At 42.5% G+C, this 20,344-nt stretch overlaps 1 protein-coding gene across 2 annotated transcripts in view; it reads right to left on the bottom strand.

The window, feature by feature from the left end:
- The window catches only part of CCDC191 (coiled-coil domain containing 191), a 34,078-nt gene that overhangs the window by 7,868 nt on the left and 5,866 nt on the right, over window positions 1-20,344 (bottom strand). The window contains exons 5-14 of one of the 2 annotated variants that reach the window (XM_084843101.1): window positions 19,622-19,800; window positions 18,918-19,141; window positions 17,349-17,511; window positions 15,400-15,590; window positions 13,732-13,981; window positions 8,591-9,078; window positions 6,990-7,066; window positions 4,300-4,382; window positions 2,990-3,091; window positions 1,217-1,360 (exon numbers count right to left, since the gene is read on the bottom strand). In XM_084843101.1, the coding sequence (XP_084699227.1) occupies window positions 1,217-1,360; window positions 2,990-3,091; window positions 4,300-4,382; window positions 6,990-7,066; window positions 8,591-9,078; window positions 13,732-13,981; window positions 15,400-15,590; window positions 17,349-17,511; window positions 18,918-19,141; window positions 19,622-19,800 (1,901 nt within the window). The remainder of the gene's footprint in view (window positions 1-1,216; window positions 1,361-2,989; window positions 3,092-4,299; window positions 4,383-6,989; window positions 7,067-8,590; window positions 9,079-13,731; window positions 13,982-15,399; window positions 15,591-17,348; window positions 17,512-18,917; window positions 19,142-19,621; window positions 19,801-20,344) is intronic. The other variant, XM_084843102.1, reaches the window with a different exon arrangement.

Genomic DNA, 20,344 nt, shown 5'->3' with positions numbered 1-20,344 from the left:
GCCTTGTAGTTTAGCAATTAAATTTTCTTCACTACTCATAGCATAAAATGTATCCATATCTGGATTGGATTCACAGATGCACCTGACTTTGTATGCAAGTGCAGATGACCATTACTGGGTTATGAATTCGTTTAAGCCTGAGGACTCGGTGCAGAAGACGCTAAAACCACAGCCTAATAAAGTAGTAAATAAAATATATTACTGGATTAAAAGTACCCCATATGTGGCTGCTAAAAAGCCAGCCCAAACAAGAAATCTCTAATTTTACAGATTAAACTCAATAAAGTTATATGATATCTCCCATTCCAACCACTTGACTCCTTTGTTACAACAGCTTCACTGCTGTTGTGTGCCCAATCATTGTGCCCAGAAACAGGCTACCAGTCTGTTTCTGGGCACAATTCAAAGTGCTGGTTATGTCTTATAAAGCTGTATATAGCCTTGCCCGGGTCTTAAGATATCTGAGAAAAGCCCTCCTTTCAATACGGCCGCCTTCAGAGGAGCCTTTGGTGGCAACACAAAAGGAGGCCTTCTCAATGGCTGCTCCCAGGTTGTGGAACTCCCTGCTGAGGGAGGCTAGGTCCACTCTCTCTCTGCTGTCCTTCCTCCAGTTGGCAAATACCTCTTTATTCAAGCAAGCCATTGGCGTGTAAGTGGGTCTGTTGGGTTGGGTGCTATTTATATTCTGTTATCACTGTGTTGTAATTGTATTTTAATGCATTGTTTTATTATTGTTTTAATCAAGTTTTATTTATGATTGAAAGCCGCCTTGAGTGCCATTTTTCTTGGTAGAAAGGTGGGGTACAAATCAAAACAAAATCAATAGATAATCACCTGTAACATTTGAGAAATGTCACCTACAACATTGTTCTTTCTATATTGTTGTTGCAACTTTCCCTTCCCCTTTTTAAGCCTCACCCCAGCCATTCTTTTCACCCCTCTCTAGAAATAGACTGAGGCAGAATGATTTCCCATAGCCTGCACAGCTGCTGTGCATAAGCAAGTCAGAAGAGATGGGGAGAAGGGAGTGGTTCCTTCCTGCTGGGTTGGGGCTCTGCTTGCTAGGTCAAGCTAAGCAGGAACTGCTCCCAGAAACCATGCTTTGATGGACAGGAATTTTCACCCTGGGAAAAAGTGGGAGGACAGCAGAGGATTAGTCCTCAGCACAGAGAGCCAACGTTTCTTTCAAGATACCCATTTTTACTCTGGTGCTTACCACCATATTTTCCTGTATTTGCTCTATTAGTCTTTTCCAAGGCTCCAGCCCCTGCTTCTTGAGCAGGACCTTATTGTAATGCTCCTTTGCTTTTGATAACAGCTGCTGCTCTCTCTCCAACCTTCTCTGTTTTTCCATTTCTTTCTGTGATTAATGAAACAGAAGAGATACAGTCATGGGGTCAGAAAACCTTATCAAGAATGTTTACTACTCTTAATTTGGTCTTGCAAGCAATTATTAGCATAATAAGGAATTTGTTACTAGGAGTACCCTTAGGACCTTTCCAGATTACAGTCCTTTCCCAGGTACACAGCACAGCATCACTCATGTGTCCAATTGAAGCTGTTATTAAAACTATTTTAAAGTTGAAAAAAATATTTATGTTGCCCCAGAAAGCCCTTCTTGGAACTGTTTCCCAGTCCTGAGACCTCTAATTGCAGTTGCTGATTAACAGCAATTTTCACCACAGCAGATGCAAGGATTACACACATTTCCCTACACTGCAGGGATGGAGAACATGTGACCCTTCAGAGGATGTTGGATTGCAACTTCCATCAACCCTAGCCAGCACAGTCAATACTGAGGGATGACGGGAGTTGCAATCCAACATCTGGAGGGAGCACACATTCCCCATCCCTGTATTAGGTGGAACTATTACATCACTGTCGGACACGTCACAAGTCTTCCCCATGCTGACCTGCACCATTTTGAATGGATCACCAGTTTTTCCTTTTGCCTGTTGGAGACCGTGCACACAGCATGGTCTCTGCTTAAGCCCACCAGTGTCACACATCAACATCAGCACTGTCAGTAACCTGCCTAGCCCCACCCTTCAGCATGGGGCCCATTCTGAATCTCAGAGTCCCCGACTCTGCCCCTCCTCCTCCTCCCTGCTCTTGCCAAGACCATGAAGTAGAAGCAGCGGCAGCCTCCTCTCGCCTTGTCCTCTCCTCCTGGGCAGTGGGGTGGATTAGGCCGAGAGCAATTGAATGAGCAATGGGAACAAGGGCAAGGAGGTGGGCCTACTCAGGGAGTGGGGCCTAAGCGACATCTCCAGCCAAAATCTGGAGCCAGCATTGCTTGAGCCCAGCCTCCAGCCATTAAAAAAAAGATACCCCAGAAATCTGGCATCCTTAAAGCAAGGCTGTCTCCACAACGCCAGGCCTGCCCACTTACAGGGCCACAGATATTGCTTCATATAGTGACCGCTAGTACCACTTTGAAAGAGGAATGTTTGGAATGGCCCATATGAGAGGAGAATGAAAAGAATGGGTGTTGTTCCACCTCTGAACAGCACTTCACGCTGGTGGATTAGACCAGGGGTAGGCAGGCTTCAGGCTTCTGTGATCTATGTTGTTTTGTACTACATCCCCAAGATCCACTAACTGGAGCCTGGTGCAAAAGACATACACTTAGAATTAAATAATTATGAGCCCAGGAATTTGTTTTGAGGAGCTTACAGCCCTTCCTCACAAAAATCCACTCCTGGTTATTCTCAAGCTTTCTTCAGCAGTATAACGTGTGTGTGTGTGTGGGGGGGGGGGGGGTCATTTTGTTGTTGCTATTGTTAAACAACTGGGAGTCAGAAATCCTTGCTGGTCTCTGGAAATCACCCAGAGCTACCAGTAGATCCAGATCCCCCTTCTGCCCACCCCTGGATTCGATCAGCATTTCCTGCTCCTTGCAAAGTGCCAACGAACAGCCAATTATGACCAGTGCTGGAAATATGGTGCCAGAAATATGGAACAGAAGCAAGCCCAATATTCTGCTCACCATTTTCTGCAGTCTTCTTTCCTCCCGTCTCTTCTCTAACTGAGCCTCCTTTTCTGCTGCTTCCTGCTTCCGATGCTCTTCTTCTTCAGCCTGCATCTGGGCCTTAAAATGGGTAAGAGGACAAAGGATTCTCAACCCATCACATCTGAACTCCCCAGCCCCACAGAACATAGAATTTCCAGACCAGACACCCACCTAAACAGATGAACCTACATGTTTCCTTTTTTATCCACTTATAACAGTTATAACAGTTTTTACTCTTATTGCTCCAAATGCCAAAAAATATTTTGTATGTGTGATTGCCCCACAGTTGGCTTTTATTACTTGCCAATCTCCCTTCACAGGGGCAGTTTGATTTCATCATCAGCATGACCAAAGAATCCTGTTTCACAATCTTCTATTTGTAGGCTATCAGGAACAAGCAGTGATCTTCTTATGGTACAGAATAAGGAAACAAACTGTCAGCTTCAGTATTGTCTGATTTAAATGATCTGATTAGATATAACAAGTCATATAGCTTGTTACAAAATTAAGCTGTCAGAACAGAATGAATTGTCATGAATAATAAGATAAATACAAATGGTTTTCCTCTATCCTGAAACATCAAACTGATGCATGCTTTTCTTAGTCTGAATAATTTTAAGTACTCAGAGGATAACTCTATCACCAGTTATTAGCCATGACAACTGACTGTTCAGGGGATTGAGACCTCTGAACCCAAGATGTTGAGAATGACAGGAGAGAGAAATCACCGTCATGCCCTGCCTGTTAGCCCTCCTAGAGGCATCTGGCTGTCCATGGTTGGTGAGAGAATGCAGAACCAGGCGGACTTTAATCAAGCCTTGTAAATAAGCCCACAAAAGTTACTAGCCTGCAAAAATGTTTCACTAGCCTGCTGCACGTCCATGCTGTGTGTGTGTGTGTGGGGGGGGGGGCTTCCCTCCTCTGGCAGCCCACTTGGTTTTCTATGCTGGATGCAGAGGAGGGATGGAACACTCCATCAATCCTCTGCTAGCATGGTCACTAGCCTACATGGAATTCCATGCACTCACTTGCATGCAATTCCTTGTTGCCAATGGCTATCAGGCTAGTGCTTAAATACAAGGTTGCTTTAGCCTGTTTCAGGAATCCAATTCTTATATTGTTAGGGGGTATGCCAGTCGCAGACTTGAAGTGTTTTAAATGAACTTGATCTTCATTTTTAAACAAACACTGAACGTATACGTTTTAGTTTAGCTCTCTTTTTTAAATGTATATTTAGTTAAGCTGTCTTTAACATATAGTTTAAAGCAGAATGCAGCTTTACTTACTAACTTCTCCTCCTCTCGTTTTTTCTTTGCTTCCTCCAGTTCCCTCCTCCGTTCTGCTCGCTGAATTGCTCTCTCTTCCATGGCTTAAGAATTGAAGAATAAGAAGCACAAGGATTAGGGCAAATGAATCTCTGGGACCCAAAGAATGCATAGTTCTGTTTGCAAACTCAATGGTCTTATAGGCCCCTTCCAATCCTACTATTCTATGAACTGTAATACCAAAATAAAGAATGAAAGAACTGCCTTGTTGTTCATCTAGATCAGGGGTAGGCAACCTTTTTGGGCTGTGGGCACCACCACAAAATGGGAGGTGTGGCAAAGGAAATGTAACCTGCCCCAAAGACTGAGTACAAGACAGAGGTGGAGTCTGAGCCCCAACACACTACACAACTCCTTTGAACCCACAGTTTTCAGCACCAACACATTATACAGCAATCCCAGCTGCTGGTAAGAAAATGTTCACTTCAAAATGGAGTAGAAAGGGTAACAGACCTTGGCAGGTGCCAATAAAGGTGTCTGGGGGCACCACATTGCTTACCCTTGATCTAGATCAACATTCTGTCTTGATGGTGGCAACCTGTATAAGGCAGACAATTTTATGAGGAGGGCACAGTTATGATGTGGCTAGTGGCTTCCAACAAAATTTAAAACTCCATTTGCTCATCCTGAACAGTATTCAGTCTTCTTCACCTTGCATGCTTATCCTTCTCAAGATACACGCTTTTGGGTTCCAGCTGAGATTTTCTGCTACACCAGATACAAGAGGTGCACATTAATCAGAACAGGATTAAGCAAGAGAACACTGAGTAAACCTCCATCAGTTTAGGAGTCACTTGGGATAACGGAATCACAGGGGAGATCCTAATAAGGAGCGGAGGGCAACACCAAAGTTCACATTTCATAATAAAGATACGTAATTGTTGCACTGAAGAGAGGATACCATGAAGCGAGAAACATGGTTCAGATAAGAAATCTTAACTTCAAGAATTCAACATTAAGTGGTGAATAATCTTCCATTTAAAGTGTTAAACGCCATATTACGCTTTAAATGTAACTTTTACAATTAATACAATCTTGCATTAATTACATCCCTTTTTCTCAGTCCATACACTAGTTAAAATAAATGTATTTTACTCCTTACAACAACCATATGAGATAGTTTTGTCTGAGACACTATGACTGGCTCAAGGTCACCCAGTGAGCTTCATCACTGCAGGGGGATCTGAACTTGGATTTCCCTGATTTCACATTGGCTCTTGTATTTTAAAGGACACTGATGAGGTGATCCTGACAGAGTGCTGATGGATTCAAATGAGGCCTAGATGGTTTTCAGAGATCCTGGATACCACAGTTCGAGTAAAACATTCACAAAGAACATTAAAAAATGGGGGGAGATATTACCACAGTTTAGAAATCTAATATGAGTCTCTGAACAAACATTTTTATAATTATCAAGCAGTATGTTTACCACATGAGAGCTTCTCTCCCGCTGATAGATATTGTTTGTGCAAGTTTGAAAAGGCCCTATCTAGGGTATCACTGAAAACTTCAAATGGAGCTTGCACATCATGATTGCTGCAACAATCATGTCAAAAATACAAGAATCCCTTATGATCACAGGCCTAAAAGTTCTTACTGAAAGTCAAGGATTGGAAAAATTTTTTGAAGAGCTTTCTTCCCCTTGGCCCCTCAGCCACCAATTTAAGCAAGTTTTCTTACCAGTTAAAAAGGCTGGACAATTTAGTACCATGCTTCACAAGCAGCTACACAGAAATGGTTTCATCTGGTCTTGTGATGTACACTTGATAATTTAACAAGTATAGCAAGGTGTTTTGAGATAGCAAAATAGGGCACTTCATTAAGAGAAGAAATATGTATTTTTGTGGTGAGATCTTATAACTCCAAGCATCAAAGTCTCATTAAGCAAAAGATGAAGCACTTTATATGCATATTTGAGACAGTAATTTTGTTCATTTACTGAGCTACTATTGTGTCTTACCCTAGCCTTTGTGAGACTGGTTGAAATACAGCAATATCATTCGTTAGTGGGAAGTCAGATAAAGTATAAACATTCTGTGTTGTCACAATGCTGGTGACCTCAGCCTGTCCAATGCATAGTTAAATATTATGTAGACAAGGTCTCCAAGAAGGAAGAGAAGGTTTACTCAACTGCTACAGTTCAAAGAAAATTGCACACTTGGGAGTTTTCAAAAAAAGCTTCCTCTTCTGGATGTCAAAATGCCAAATGGAAAGTTACTTTTCAGCAGGTGTACTTATTAAACATTTCAGAGTTTGGCTATTCATGTGCTTTCCTCTGTCATAAAATCCTTTTAAAATAAGGTTGTGCGCCAGACTGCTACATTAGTCAGTCCCTATGGCTCAAGCTCTCAATCCAGTGTTATGTGTTGAAAACATGAAATGACTTTTCAGTAAATGTGAGTCATTCAACAACTGGACACATGGTGATTCATCATGTCTGGGTTCAAACATGTGTTGGGATGTGCTATGTTATGATGTTCTCAGCTATGTATTCAACTATTTAGGGGGTCAAGACCTGACTAAGGTACTCTTGAAGTACGAGGAACTGGTAGTGCTCAATCAACTTGTATCTCAGTGTTTTATCACTGATATTTTACTAAAGCTTCCTATAACCATTCTAGGAACAGACTCCATTGAGTTTAAGAATATACCTTTGAGTAAGGGATGGGGTGTGGATAGCACGCTCAGGTTCTTCCTGCTCTGGGCATCTGGCTGGTAATTTTCTGACCTGAAAGAAACAAAAGTGAAAAAAGAATTACAATGTAGAAGAAAAACAGAAGTGGTTATGAGGATGGTGGGTTAGGTTGACATTCTAGAAAGCATACTTTTCCAAACTGAGAAAGAGGATCTATACACAATACAAAAACTATAGATAAACAGGAATCACTCTTGCTTTCCCCAAGAAAAAAACAGCTATCCAATCTCCCAGTTGTACAAACAACGTTAACTACGGTTTACTGCTTCACTGGGAAAGAGCATAAGTGAATCTGTGTTTCTTAGAATACCGAGGACAAAAGCATCTCCAGAATAAATCTAACCAGCACATTATAGTTGGATTAACTAGTTCTAGCCCACAAACCTGGAAAATTACTATTCAGCCTCCAAAAGGGGAGATTTCAGAACTTTACCTTAGCATTTGTTATCTTATTCCACTGTCCAACATAGCTCTAAATGACTGCATCTAAGTCCATTGCCACTTTACAATCTACTGTCAATCCTATGACAACTTTCTAAAAACTATAATTTTATGTTTCCTGCTAATTCTCATCTCTGTGAGTTAAATTAGAGAAATGTATGCCCTGCAAATAAAAAGAAAGAAAATTCTGTACCTGGGTAATCTAAACTCTGTTCTAATAAAAAATTAAATTCAGCAAGCTATTAAAATTTGTGTATTTATCTTGCATATTTTCCTTCTACTTCTGATGAGGATTGTAAGAGAATTAAACACTGTCTTCTGCACATCTGATCTCATTTAGTCATCCCTTTGGCTTCTGTCAACAGATTGCCCACTTACACTGTCAAGCCTATTTTCACTGCCTTTAAGGATAGCGACAGAATGCTGAGCCCTATACCACATTTTTTGCTCTGCGCTCATGCAGCAGTGGTATCTCTTCAGATTTTAATAGGGAGTCAAGATTCAGCAAGGTCCAAACACCTGCTCATGATTCCAGTTTTCATTTTCTTACAAAATCCTTAAAAAAAAACTACAACCGTATCAATACAAGACAGTCACCTTCCTTTCCCCCCCCCCCCCACACCAAAGGGTTTTATGCTTTGCTATGGCTAAGTACTACAAATGCCCATTAAAATGGTATATGCCACCAGTAGCTCAGTGTTTAGTATCTGTATGCTGGCCAGAGATATAGGTGCTCCTGAGAAAGAATATAATGTAGTCAGAAATGGGCAGACTCCCAACAGCACCCCATGTCACCATGTTGAGCCGAATTGCAAAATAAACATGACCTTGACTAACTGTATGCTTTCTCATAATTAGTAATGTAGAGATGTTTGGAAGGAGTCTGCTATTTTTGGCATTCTAATACTAAATGCAAACTGTTATTGGCAACAAGAATGATTTAAACTATTCAAATAATGCAAAAGAAAAAGAGAATGATCAATTTGGCAATGCTCATCCTCTAACGCGGTATCAAGTATGTTTAGAAACATCAGGGTGTTGGCTTGAAGATTTTCCTCCCAACAGGACACAGTGTAGCCATTGGCGAATGGCATCTTTGTGTTATCAGCACTCTACCTTAAAGGCTCTGTATTCTTGTAATGTGACTGGTTCTCTCTCAACTGCTTTCCTTCCCTGGTTTTTGGTGCAGGATTGTTAAGTGCCATGGTAGCAGCTGTGGCTCTCTCAGCCTCCTCCCTGGCCTTCTTTAGTTTTTCATTTTCCTGAAGTTGAAGGATCAGCTCTTGCTGCTCTTGAAGCTGCTGTCTCTGTTCTTCAATCAGCTGCCGCTGGAAGGCATGGCGGTGCTCCATGGCGCCCCAGAAGGCGGGGGCCATTTTTTGTCTTGGTGTACCTAGATGCTGTGAGGAACTTCTTGTTTGGTTACCAAACATGGCACAGTCCTGAGCATTCAAAGCAGCATGCTTTAGAGTGACCTGCCAAGCCCATTTTGGCTTCTTTGCTGAATGAAGATCACATTTCTGACTGGTCTCTAGAGAATAGGAATTTGTTCTTTCAACTTTGACAGTGGTGGGATCATCCTGTAAATGGGGTATTTTGGCCACCTGGAAAGGAAGAAGAAAGCCTGAACTAATGATAAACGAGAGTACTCCCATAGCAACTCATTCCAGAGCTACTCAGCAGCCTCCCAAATCCTATTCTTTCATGTTGTTTGGGAATCTAAGATCCTCCCACCTTTTGCAGACATAAATAAAAGATGAAAAACCTATGAGAAGGAAGAAGACTGGGACCCTAAAAGATGGTTACTCCAAAAAAATAGCTAGCAGTAGCAGAAAACGAAACATGTATATTTGCTCCATGCTCTTTTTGAGCAGCTCCAGTTTCCCAGCAACCACCTATGGAGGTCTACCCACCTCACCAACCATTCTGATGCACCAGACACAAAACTGTTTGTACTGAAATCCCTGTTCCCAATGAGAATAGAAAGTTGGGTACTTACCGGCACGCAGCAGACATTCATCATGAGTTAATGCCTCCCACTGCCCATGCCCAGGACAGACAAGGAACATGTGACCAGGCTTTTTACCTTGGTCCTGGCCTCTGTGGCTCCCTCAAGCCAGTCCTTTCTAGCCAAACTTTTAAACAGAGTACCAATTAAGGAGCCAGAAACAAAGAAGGAAGAAAATGTAGAGACAACTGAAGACACAGAACAAAAACCCATCTCTTAGGGATCAGCACACTCCCTGAGAAAAAGTGTGAGAAAAAAGTCAAAGAGGTAAGGAGTTTAAGGAAGTGTAGAAAATAAAGATAAATATAGGCCCGAGTTGGGAGGAGATAAAAATTAGCTCTGTCCTGGGTGAAAAGCAGGGACGAACTGGCTAAGAAGAGCTATGGACCAACAGAGTGTTTAAAACGCAGTCACATAGGTCCCTGTTTTTCCTGGGTGATAGGGGAAGTTAACCCATTGTGAGACACTTTCCTCACACTAACTTGGGGAAAACAAAAGCGCTCTTTCTTCTTTTTATCTAAGGCAGAGAACAGGAAAAAATGGAAAAGGAGACAAGACAAACTCCAAGGTTTGTAGAGATAAAGAATAGGAAAAGAGAATAAGGGTGCAATCCTATGGCTGCTAGGCAGCAGCTAGATGACTATAGGATTGTTCGGGTTCTAGGGACTGACCTCGGAGCCCACGCTCCAAGGCTGGTTCTCGGAAAACCGCTTCCCTGCTCCTGCCCCCTCCCCTGCCCCCTTGTAACCGGCATGGGTCGTCCCCGGGCTCTGCGCTCAGAATTTTTTTTTTAAACAAACTTTTTTTTTCATTTATTTGTCTTGTAACACACACTTCCACACTAGTGGGACTCTGCTTTTAACCTCTAGTGAGTAGAGGAGAAGGCACAGGCTAGTTTAGAACAATCACAAAGCTAGACACAAAAAGGGAAAAGAGGCTATGGAAGGACAAGACTCTCCAGTGGTGGTGACCTGCAAGGTGTGTGCAATGTTTGTTTTCTTGCCTGAGAACAACATGGCCTACACCTGCAACAACTGCAAGTTGATCACACTGCTGGAAGAAAAAGTAAGTGGACTGGAGCGGCGACTGTCGACCCTCCGGGGAATAAGAGAACACGAAGAGTTCTTGGACAGAATGGGGGAACTACAGCAGCAAAGGGAAGACCAGAAGCTTGAAGAGCAACAGCAAGCTGAGGCAGAAGTGGGAAATGCTGAGGTGAGGAAAAATGCAGTAGAGGATACTCCTGGGAAAAGGGTGACAGTTAGGAGAAGAAGAACTAGACGCCACTCTGCACCAGTGGAAGCAGTGGAGCTGTGGAACCGGTTCCAGGTACTTGCGGATGAGACTGGAGGACAGCCTGCAGAGGAAGAATCACAGGGGAACCTGCATGAGAGTGAGCAAGAGGCTGAAGGTCAGTCAAGCAGAGGCAATGAAACCCAGGCCTACAACAAGAAGAAGAGAAGAGTGGTAGTAGTGGGAGACTCCTTGCTGCGTGGGATCGAGACCCAAGTATGTCGCAAAGACCCGTGGACTCGCCAGGTATGTTATCTCCCGGGTGAATGGATTAGAGACGTGACTGAAAGGTTGCCTGCACTCATAAAGCCCACTGACAGGTATCCCTTTCTTCTCATCTATGTGGGAACAAATGATACTGCCAAGCGGAGCTACAAAGAAATCACGTCAGACTTTGAAGCTTTGGGAAGGAAACTCAAGAACTTTGGGGCCCAGATAGTTTTCAGGGAATGAAAAATATTCCGGGTGAATGACTGGCTACGAAGGCGGTGCTGATGAGAGAGATTTGGATTCTGGGACCACGGGCTATACTTCCTGGAAGATGGGCTGTTGGCAAGGGACGAGTTGCACCTCACAAAGGATGGGAAGAATGTGTTGGCCACAGCATGAAGAACTTCCATCAGGAAGGCTTTAAACTGAATCCTATGGGGAAGGGAGATGTAATGTTGGGGGTAACAATGGACGTAGGCCCATGCACTGCAACGGAGAGAACAGCTCTAATAGCGCCCAATAATAGTCTTCAGACACATGTAGGAAGAAAGCCAGACTATGAAGCACATGGTCTTCGATGTCTATATACTAATGCCCAGAGTATGGGAAACAAACAGAACGAATTTGAACTCTTAATACAGGAGGGAAATTATGACTTGATAGGTATAACTCAGACTTGGTGGGATGACTCTCATGACTGGAATACAGCAGTTGAAGGATATAACTTGTTCAAAAAGAACAGGAGGAACAGAAAGGGAGGTGGGGTTGCACTGTATGTGAAAAATACATATCTCTGCACAGAAATACAGGAGTATGAGCTTGGTAGCCCCATCGAGAGCATCTGGATCAAAATAAATGGAATAAAGAATAAAAGGAATCTGGTGGTCGGAGTCTACTACCGGCCACCCAATCAAGTAGAAGACGAGGATGAAACTTTTGAAAAGCAAATAGCCAATGTTTTAAGAAAGCATGATGTAGTAGTAATGGGGGACTTCAATTTCCCCGATATTTGTTGGGAGACAAATTCTGTAAAACATGGCCCCTCCAGGAAATTCCTGACTTGTGTGGCGGATAGCTTCCTCCTACAGAAAGTAGAGGAAGGAACTAGAGGATCGGCTATCCTTGACTTGATCCTAACCAGTGTGGTGTAGTGGCAAGAGTGTTGGACTAGGAGCTGGGAGATCCGGGTTCTAGTCCCCACTCGGCCATGGAAGCTCACTGGGTGACTTTGGGCCAGTCACACACTCTCAGCCCAACCCACCTCACAGGGTTGTTGTTGTGAGGATAAAATGGAGAGGAGGAGGATAATGTAAGCCGCCTTGGGTTCCTTGCAAGAGGAAAAAAGGCGGGGTATAAATGCAATAAATAAATAAATAAATAACCAACAGAGATGACTTAGTGGATAAAGCAGCAGTTACAGGAACTCTGGGGGAAAGCGACCATGTTGTAGTTCAGTTCTTGGTTCTAAGGGAAGCAAAAGCCGAGTGTAGTCAAACGTGTACCCTGGATTTTAGGAAAGCTGATTGTAATAAACTCAGAACAATGATCAGTAAGGTTCCATGGCAAACGACTCTAATGAGAAAAGGAGTCCAAGATGGATGGGAGCTTTTAAAAAAGGAAATTCTCAAGGCACAATTACAAACAATTCCAATAAGAAGAAAAGGTGGAAGACAACAGAAGAAGCCAATGTGGCTTCACAAAAAGTTTAGAGATGACCTGAAAACAAAAAAAGGACACATATAGGAAGTGGAAAGAAGGCCGAGTAACAAAGGAAGAGTACAGGCAGGTAGCACAGAATTGCAGGGATGGCATCAGGAAGGCTAAAGCTGAGAATGAGTTGAGGTTAGCGAGGGATGCTAAAAACAACAAAAAGGCTTTCTTCAGCTATGTGCATAGTAAAAGGCAGAGGAAAGAAATGGAACCAATTATGTAGGGAGGTGGTGGGCTCTCCCACACTGGAGGCGTTCAAGACGAGGCTGGACAGCCATCTGTCAGGGATGCTCTGACTTGGATTCCTGCATTGAGCAGGGGGTTGGACTCGATGGCCTTGTAGGCCCCTTCCAGCCCTACTATTCTATGATTCTATGACTGTAAGAGCAGCACAGAGTAGTGCAAAAGGGGGGGTGTTCTGGGGGGCATGCAGAAGTGCTGGTACGACGCTTCCTATGCATTATCCTGCCTCAAACCCCACTCCCACATGCTCAGAAGTCCTGCAGCTAGACAGCCGAAATCAGCCATCTAGCTGTGAATGCTGGGCAGATGGAGCGTGAAGGAGAGAGTCCCCTACGTGCTCCGCCCACCCTGCATTGGATAGGTGGTCACCTCCGACTTCGGAGGCGGCTGCCTATCCCAATAGGATTGCTCCCTCCAATAATAAGAGGCCTGAGTAGAGAGTCTGTTGAAAGAGAAACTAGAACAAGTTCTATCCCAGGTGGAGGCAAGGAACAAGCTGGCTGGGAGGAGCTATAGAGGCCAGGGCTAAGGCAAAAAGGTTGGTAACGTGTTTCTTGCCTGTCCTGGGCAGTGGAAGGAGTTAACTCATGACAGATATCTCCTTACACTGGATAGGAAAAACAAATCTTGTTAAACACATCATGTCAGTTTGCTGCTTCTACTCACTGGCCATCTTCACATAATACTAAGCCAAGATAGGCATACGGAGTGTGCACGTGTCCAGACCATGTATTTGTGTGTGTGCGCATGTAAAAAAAAGCAGAACACAAAACCAGAGATGAACATAATGTACCTTTGTATGACTCACAGGCTGAACCTGGGATTCTTCTGTTCCATGGATTCTCTTGGCATCCCATGAAGAATCTGGAGCAAATTTCCCCAGTGCCACTTCTTCTAGCAGCTTTGCCATTTTCCTCCTCGTTTCCTCCTTTTTCAACTGTAGTTCTCTGTTTTCCATTTCTATTCGACTCCAGCACTGCCATTCAGCAAAGTAATGGCGCAAAATGCATTTCCGGTTAAATTCTGTAGCCAACTGTTTTTTTCTTTAAAAAAAGAAATTCACTAAAATTAACCACAGGTTCCTTAGGTTCCCCACCACCCCCCTTAAGATCTGGTTTGGAATTTTAACATGGATTGTCTAACTGCGATTTTTAAAAAAAGTATTTATTTTCAACACCTTTAAAAAAAAATCACAAGTTCTTATTTTTGCAAATATATTTTCCTGCTTGTTATGTTACAGTCTCTATTACATTTTGAATAATATGCAATAAGAATTAAAAAACTAATAAAAGCCGTATCTGCATATTTCTCCATTGAGGTATTAGACCAGGGGAAGGCAATTCGAGATATGCAGCTTGTAACGAACTGCCTGTGAGCAAGTTGTCACACAGCAGCAACATCAGGTTGAATGGCCCAGATCAGTGTATTTAGCCTAGCCTTGCATTAGCCACATGGATTCCTAATTTAATTTCTGGAAAGTCAATGGAATCATAGATTTGTCCAGGATGGATTTTACTCATCAAGACTCTCGGGTCATGTTCATGTCACAAGGACCAAGAAGGAAACAAGAAAAAAAGCTTAGAATGTGTTGGCAAGTTTTAATAGATACAATATCAATTACAGAAGTTTATAGCGCATTGTCCCTCATAACTTTTTCAAGCGACACTGGAAAGCGGGGCCTCTGAAATTTCAAACAATTGTTTTTTAAACCTGCAACTTATTCTTGTAACCAGGCTTAAGCACAACTAAAACAGCATATTCCTTCCCTGCTTACTTCCCTCTGCTTCCTCCATTTCCCCTATATCGAATGTTAGATTGTAAGCTCCTCCTGTCCTTTTGCACTCTGTAAAATGCCATGTGTACTGATGGCACCCTTTCTAATAATGCTGCTATAGCTCACTGCACAGCCAACCTTACCTTGAGTCAACAAGATGCAGCTGCATTCTGCAGAAGAGTATAAGGCAGGGGTGGGGAACCTCTTTCAGCCCAAGGGCCGAATTCCATTTCAGAGAAGCTCTCAGGGGCCATGATCCAGTGGTGGGCGGAGCCAAAGACAAAGAAGGTGGAGCCAAAACGTCAGCAAAATTTTATCTTAAAGCTCTTACTTCTAGGAAGCAAGCCTTAAGAGAGAGACCTTTCCGAATGGGGAAGAAGCCGTACAAAAGCTGGGAAACCATCAAACGATCACTGGTTGGAGAACCGGAATTGGCCCCAGGCCTGAGGTTCGCCACTCCTGATCTAAAAGCATCCTATTTTACTGCCTCGAACGTGTATTTCCTTGCGTTTTCCTGTTTAAAAAAGGGGAACCAGTAAAGAGCAAAAACAAAACTAGGGATGTCATTTTATCTTTTTGCTTCATGTGCAAGCATTTCTAAGGCTCCAACCAGCCCCTAAAACAGCACTAGATACTTCCCTCACACTATCAACATACCTGTGAAGAAGTCATAGTACATATTGCTACCTGTTCTGATCCCGAAGCTGGTTTTCAATTTTTTGTGTCTCCTGCTCCAGTTTACGGGACCATGTATAATCTCTCCAGGCCCGCAAGGTCTTCAGCTGGCACTTCCAGTCTGCAAGGGCCCTTGCTTTCCCCATCTTAATCCTGAGATCCAGAATAAGCTTGTACCAAGTAGAGAAATACTTCTGTAGGCACTGTATTGGGAAAGTTCATAAAATCAACTAAACATATTCAATTACATTGACATTCTGAAAACAGCAGCAAATGCCATCATAGCTCACTTGATTTTGCACCTCCTTCCCAAACAAGTATTTACACAATCACTCCATGATTAGAAAATAAAGATCAGTGACAAACAGCTTATTAACATCAAAACAAATCTTCCTCTTCACAACTGACTTCCCCCCCTCTTCCTGTTTCTTGAAATAGCTGTATGTATAACAGAAAAAAGCAGTCTTATTTACTCTCTCAAATTCTTGTTCTCACCCTTTTAAAAATCAAACTAAGAAGTTTTGAGGGTGCAAACTTATGGTCCCTTGACAGCATCGTCTCAGGGGCCATAGGACAGATCAGAAAAAGCCCTACAAGGTTTTAGAACTCTGACCTCGAAGAGTTTTTTCCTGTTTTGGAGCCCCCTCCTGGCTCCACCCACCAATTGGGAAGGTTTCTGCAGTGGTTCCCTCTATGAGGTTGGAATTCCAACCTCAGGAAGGAGGTAAAATGGGTGTGTCGGGACATGCTACTGGGCAGGGAGAGAGAGACTGTAAATTCAATGGCTCCAACCCTCTCTCAGCCCCCAGCCATACCCCTATCCCTGGGAAATATTCACATCTTCCTTCCATTGCCAGGAATGGGAGGGACTGATTTTTTTCTCCATCCATGGAAGGCCCACCTTCTCCTAACTTCTACCCTGCTGGCTCTTGCCAACAGGGCATCAGATATCAGAAGGGCTGCTTAAAGAGCCTCAGATTGCTCTCTAAAAGGTTTTAGAACAGTTCTGCTGCCTAGCTCTTCAGCTGCCCTCTCACTTCCAGTACTGTCTCATGTGTTTTTCTCAAATACTGTCATAACTACACACATCACAAAACTGTAACTGTTCTGTGGGAAATTGCATTTAACTTCTGTTGGTCTATTCCAATTTTTAAAGTAATATGCTTTAGTTGCCAGCACCCTGGCTTGGGATTTTATCTGCTGTTTTCCTCTTTGATATTATTGTCATTGTATTGTTGATAGCTGCCTTGGAGATATTATGGAAAGGCAGGGCAAAAATGTTAATTAATAAACAAGCAAAGAAACAGCGTGGAGGTGTGAACTGCCAACTAGTGTGAACTGACCCTCAGTTATTTCGAGGTAAATTAAGCCAGAACAGGTATGGCTCCCCAAATAACAAGTTAGCACAATCCAATGCTTGTCTACTCAGAAGTAAGACCTATTGTGTCCAGTGGGGCTTACTCCCAGGTAAGTGGGTCTAGGATTGCAGCCTTATTATGCATCTCCCCTATTCTCTGCTCTCTTCAAGTGCGCGCACAAGTGATATAACCACGCACTGCAATTTCTAACACCAAGTTGCAACACAGTGCTATGGCTGCTAGACAAGTGGCTCTCTCTGTCTTCTTGTATTAAAGGACTACCGAAGTACAAGAGATTAAAAACTGTCTGTGCACAGCCAACATGACATTGTCTTATATTCTCAGGTTTAAACTAACCCATCAAACAGTTGTCACAGCAGATCCCAGATTCTGTTACTCATCTGCTCACCAGAGGCAACTGCTCCTTGCTACAATCAATAGCTTTGTTCTTTTCAATGCCAAATCTCTTAAGGAACATCCTGAGATCTCTGCCATTAGTCTTCAGTTGGGATAAGATGGTGTGTCAGGCAGGATTTCTTGGTCTGGCTAAAAGCAACAGTGATGGCTCGAAGTACTGAAATACGAGATAATGAATGCTCTCACCTTCTGATTTGCAATTTCAATCTTGCTCAGCAGGTCCCGCAGCTTGGTTTCTTTCTCCTTCCTTTGCCCTTCCTTCACACAATCCAGATGGGCTGGCACAGCAGGAGACAGGCCGACTTCTACTAGCCTCTGAGTTTTTTTTAAATTGTGCCTCTTTCTTTCCCTGAAAATAAGACAATCCATGAGGAACTAGAAGGAAATACGTGAGAAAAAGGACTGTGCTGGTTATCTCATGTCATTGTCAGCCAGTTATCAGATCCTTATTTTCACATAATCCAATCAGGCAGGGGTAGTTTTGTGATCCAATTAGCAAGATACATTTAGTTACTGCTATCTTTTTCTCTCTTTCCTGTTCCATTATTACACAGTATACTTTTGTCATACAGCTCTAAAAGGAGCAGAGTTCTGTTATCGCTACCTAGGAAAGAGTTATGTACAAAAGGAAGTCTGTCTCATTTAGAAGTAAACTGCATAAAATCAATATTGTGTATATCACTATGCCATAGTATATCACAGTATAACAGCTTTAGAGCACAAATGCAGCTAGAAGACCACGATCAGTCATGGTTTCCATGGATTTCAAGAAAAAAGGTGTATAACAACTAGAGAGGCAAGTGGCAGAGAATTACCAATCTTGAGCCCTTTGCGATACACACCACTTCAGAAGATGCTGGTTGAAAAAGCAACTAAGATTGCCAAATACAAAGGACTTTACTTCTATGGAGATCTGAATTTTGCTAAGCATGTTGGAGGCAGTAAAATGGCACATGTTTGGAATCTTTTGCCCAGGCCAAAAGAGAAGGGGACGGCAGAGGATGAGATGGCTAGATAGCATCACCGATGCAATGAATATGAACTTGAGCACACTCCGGGAGAGAGCGCAGGACAGGAAGGCCTGGCGTGCTATGGTCCATGGGGTCACGAAGAGTCGGACACGACTGAACGACTGAACAACAACAAATTGCTTCACATTGTGAAACTCCTCAAGAGTATGACAAGCATCTTATAACTACATAAGATAAGCCAAGTATTGAATCTTTCTTCAGGAGCTTTTGGTGTTGACTCTCTAAAGAGAGAATGCCAAAATTGTAAGGTTACAATCCCATGCCCAGTGAACTCAGTGGGATTTGCTTCCAAGTAACTATGAGAGATGCATGACACAGTGAACAGTTTTTTATTTCTGATGTAATAATGCAGTGTTAGCAAGAATAAAAAGGCAAACATGGTGACTGCTTGTCCAGTCATTTCAAAAAGTAAGCTGGGAAGATTAAGAAGCCAGGAAAAGCAGTTTTTCACATGTGAAAATCTGAAACAGTCACTGTATCCAAGAGCTGAAGAAGCTTCACAGCACTTTGGAATGAGATTCTAAAATGCATTATGTTATATCTTGTCTTATACCCTCAGAACTCAAAGTGGTGTGCATTGCTTTCCCAGGTGGTCTACCATCCAGACACTGACTAGGTCCAGACCCATTTAGCTTCAGCAACTTTGCTCCATTGTGCATTTTAAGACCTTGTCCTAGGACCTAACATGCACTTGAATTCCATGCACTTGTTCCCCTAAGCTTACATTTTCCGTGCTTCTTCCATGAAGTGCCTTCTTTCTACAAACTCCTTCCGCAGCATCACCATCTGCCTTTGGATTTCCTCATCCTCCCTCTTGGCTTTCAAAATCTTCTTCTTTTTCTCCTCCTGAAGTTGCTTTTGCGCCTCTGACATGACAGATTTTTTCAGGGCCTTCTCTTGTTTAAGAAGCTCAAGCTCCTTCTGCCGTCTCAATCGATTTTCTTTTACCTGTAAAACAAGAAAAAGGCAAAGATATTAGAGTACCCTGAGAAACAAAATGTTGTTGAGTGCGTTACTTTGAGAGCCACTTCACACTCGCAAATTTATTTATTTATTTATTTATTAAATTTATTAATCGCCCATCTGACTGGTCACCCAGCCACTGGTGACTACTTCCTTCATCCATTAGATTTATCTAGACAACACAAAGGCTCAGAAAATGCATGAAGAAATACAATGTATGAATCAGTCCTTCATTGATACATTCTTCCTGCAATTTCCAAGGTTATAGTGGCATCATTAGGGCCTGATTGCCCTCAAAGGTCAAACTATGTGGACAACACAAATGGTGAAATGTCCTCATATCTTAATGTGATCATTTCCTCCACAACTGGCACCCATACAAATCCTGATTATGTGTGAACTCACTGGTCATGCAAAGAAAATATATGCTAAAATACATGGAGACAGACAAAAGGATCCCCGCACCTGTTTATGCCTTAGCTCCATGGTAATTCGTGGGTCCCTGGGCTTCCTTTTCTCCTTGAGATCTTCAGTTCTAAGATCTTCCAATATACCACTCTTCACAACTTCACTTTGCAGCAGATGCTGCAAAAAGTCTTGCACTGTGGTACTTTCCATCTCTTGTTCCAAAAAACCATACAATTCTATAATGCATAAGTGATGTTGAGAGTGTGTAAAAGTATAGCAATAAAACTCCTTAGGTCTCCTAGAGAATAATCAGCACAGTCTCGTATAAAATATTCACTGGTCAGTTTCCATTAATACAATGCACAAGTACAGAGAATAGAGCAAAATTCATTTGCCCACACAATACCAAGTTGTTTAAGCCACATACATATTACTCATGAACTAAAAGAGGAAAAACACTTTAACAAGCAAAACATAATTACAGACACAAAAGGGAAACAGATACACACAGATGAGAAACACAAGGAAGATTAAGTCAAGAGCAGCTAGCTAGATTTAGGAAAACAAAATAAATCAGAATCAGACATTACCAAGCCAAACTATCCAGAAATGGTATAACACTTTTTATACAATTCTTTCATTTGCTACTTCGGCTACACATTCAGATACCCAACAAGGAAGATAATTGTTTTTACAAGCATGCAGATTAGATATTTGGTGTTTACTATAGCTTGTATTCAAGCCTGTTGTTCTTAGCAAGGGCCAAAACTGCCCAGGCAA

The sequence above is a fragment of the Heloderma suspectum genome, chromosome 3 (assembly GCF_057233095.1).
Source record: "Heloderma suspectum isolate Gila_16-S chromosome 3, 16-S_ref, whole genome shotgun sequence".
Taxonomy (NCBI): domain Eukaryota; kingdom Metazoa; phylum Chordata; class Lepidosauria; order Squamata; family Helodermatidae; genus Heloderma; species Heloderma suspectum.
Note: the sequence above shows the minus strand (reverse complement) of the source record. Positions and strands in the feature narration are given on the sequence as shown.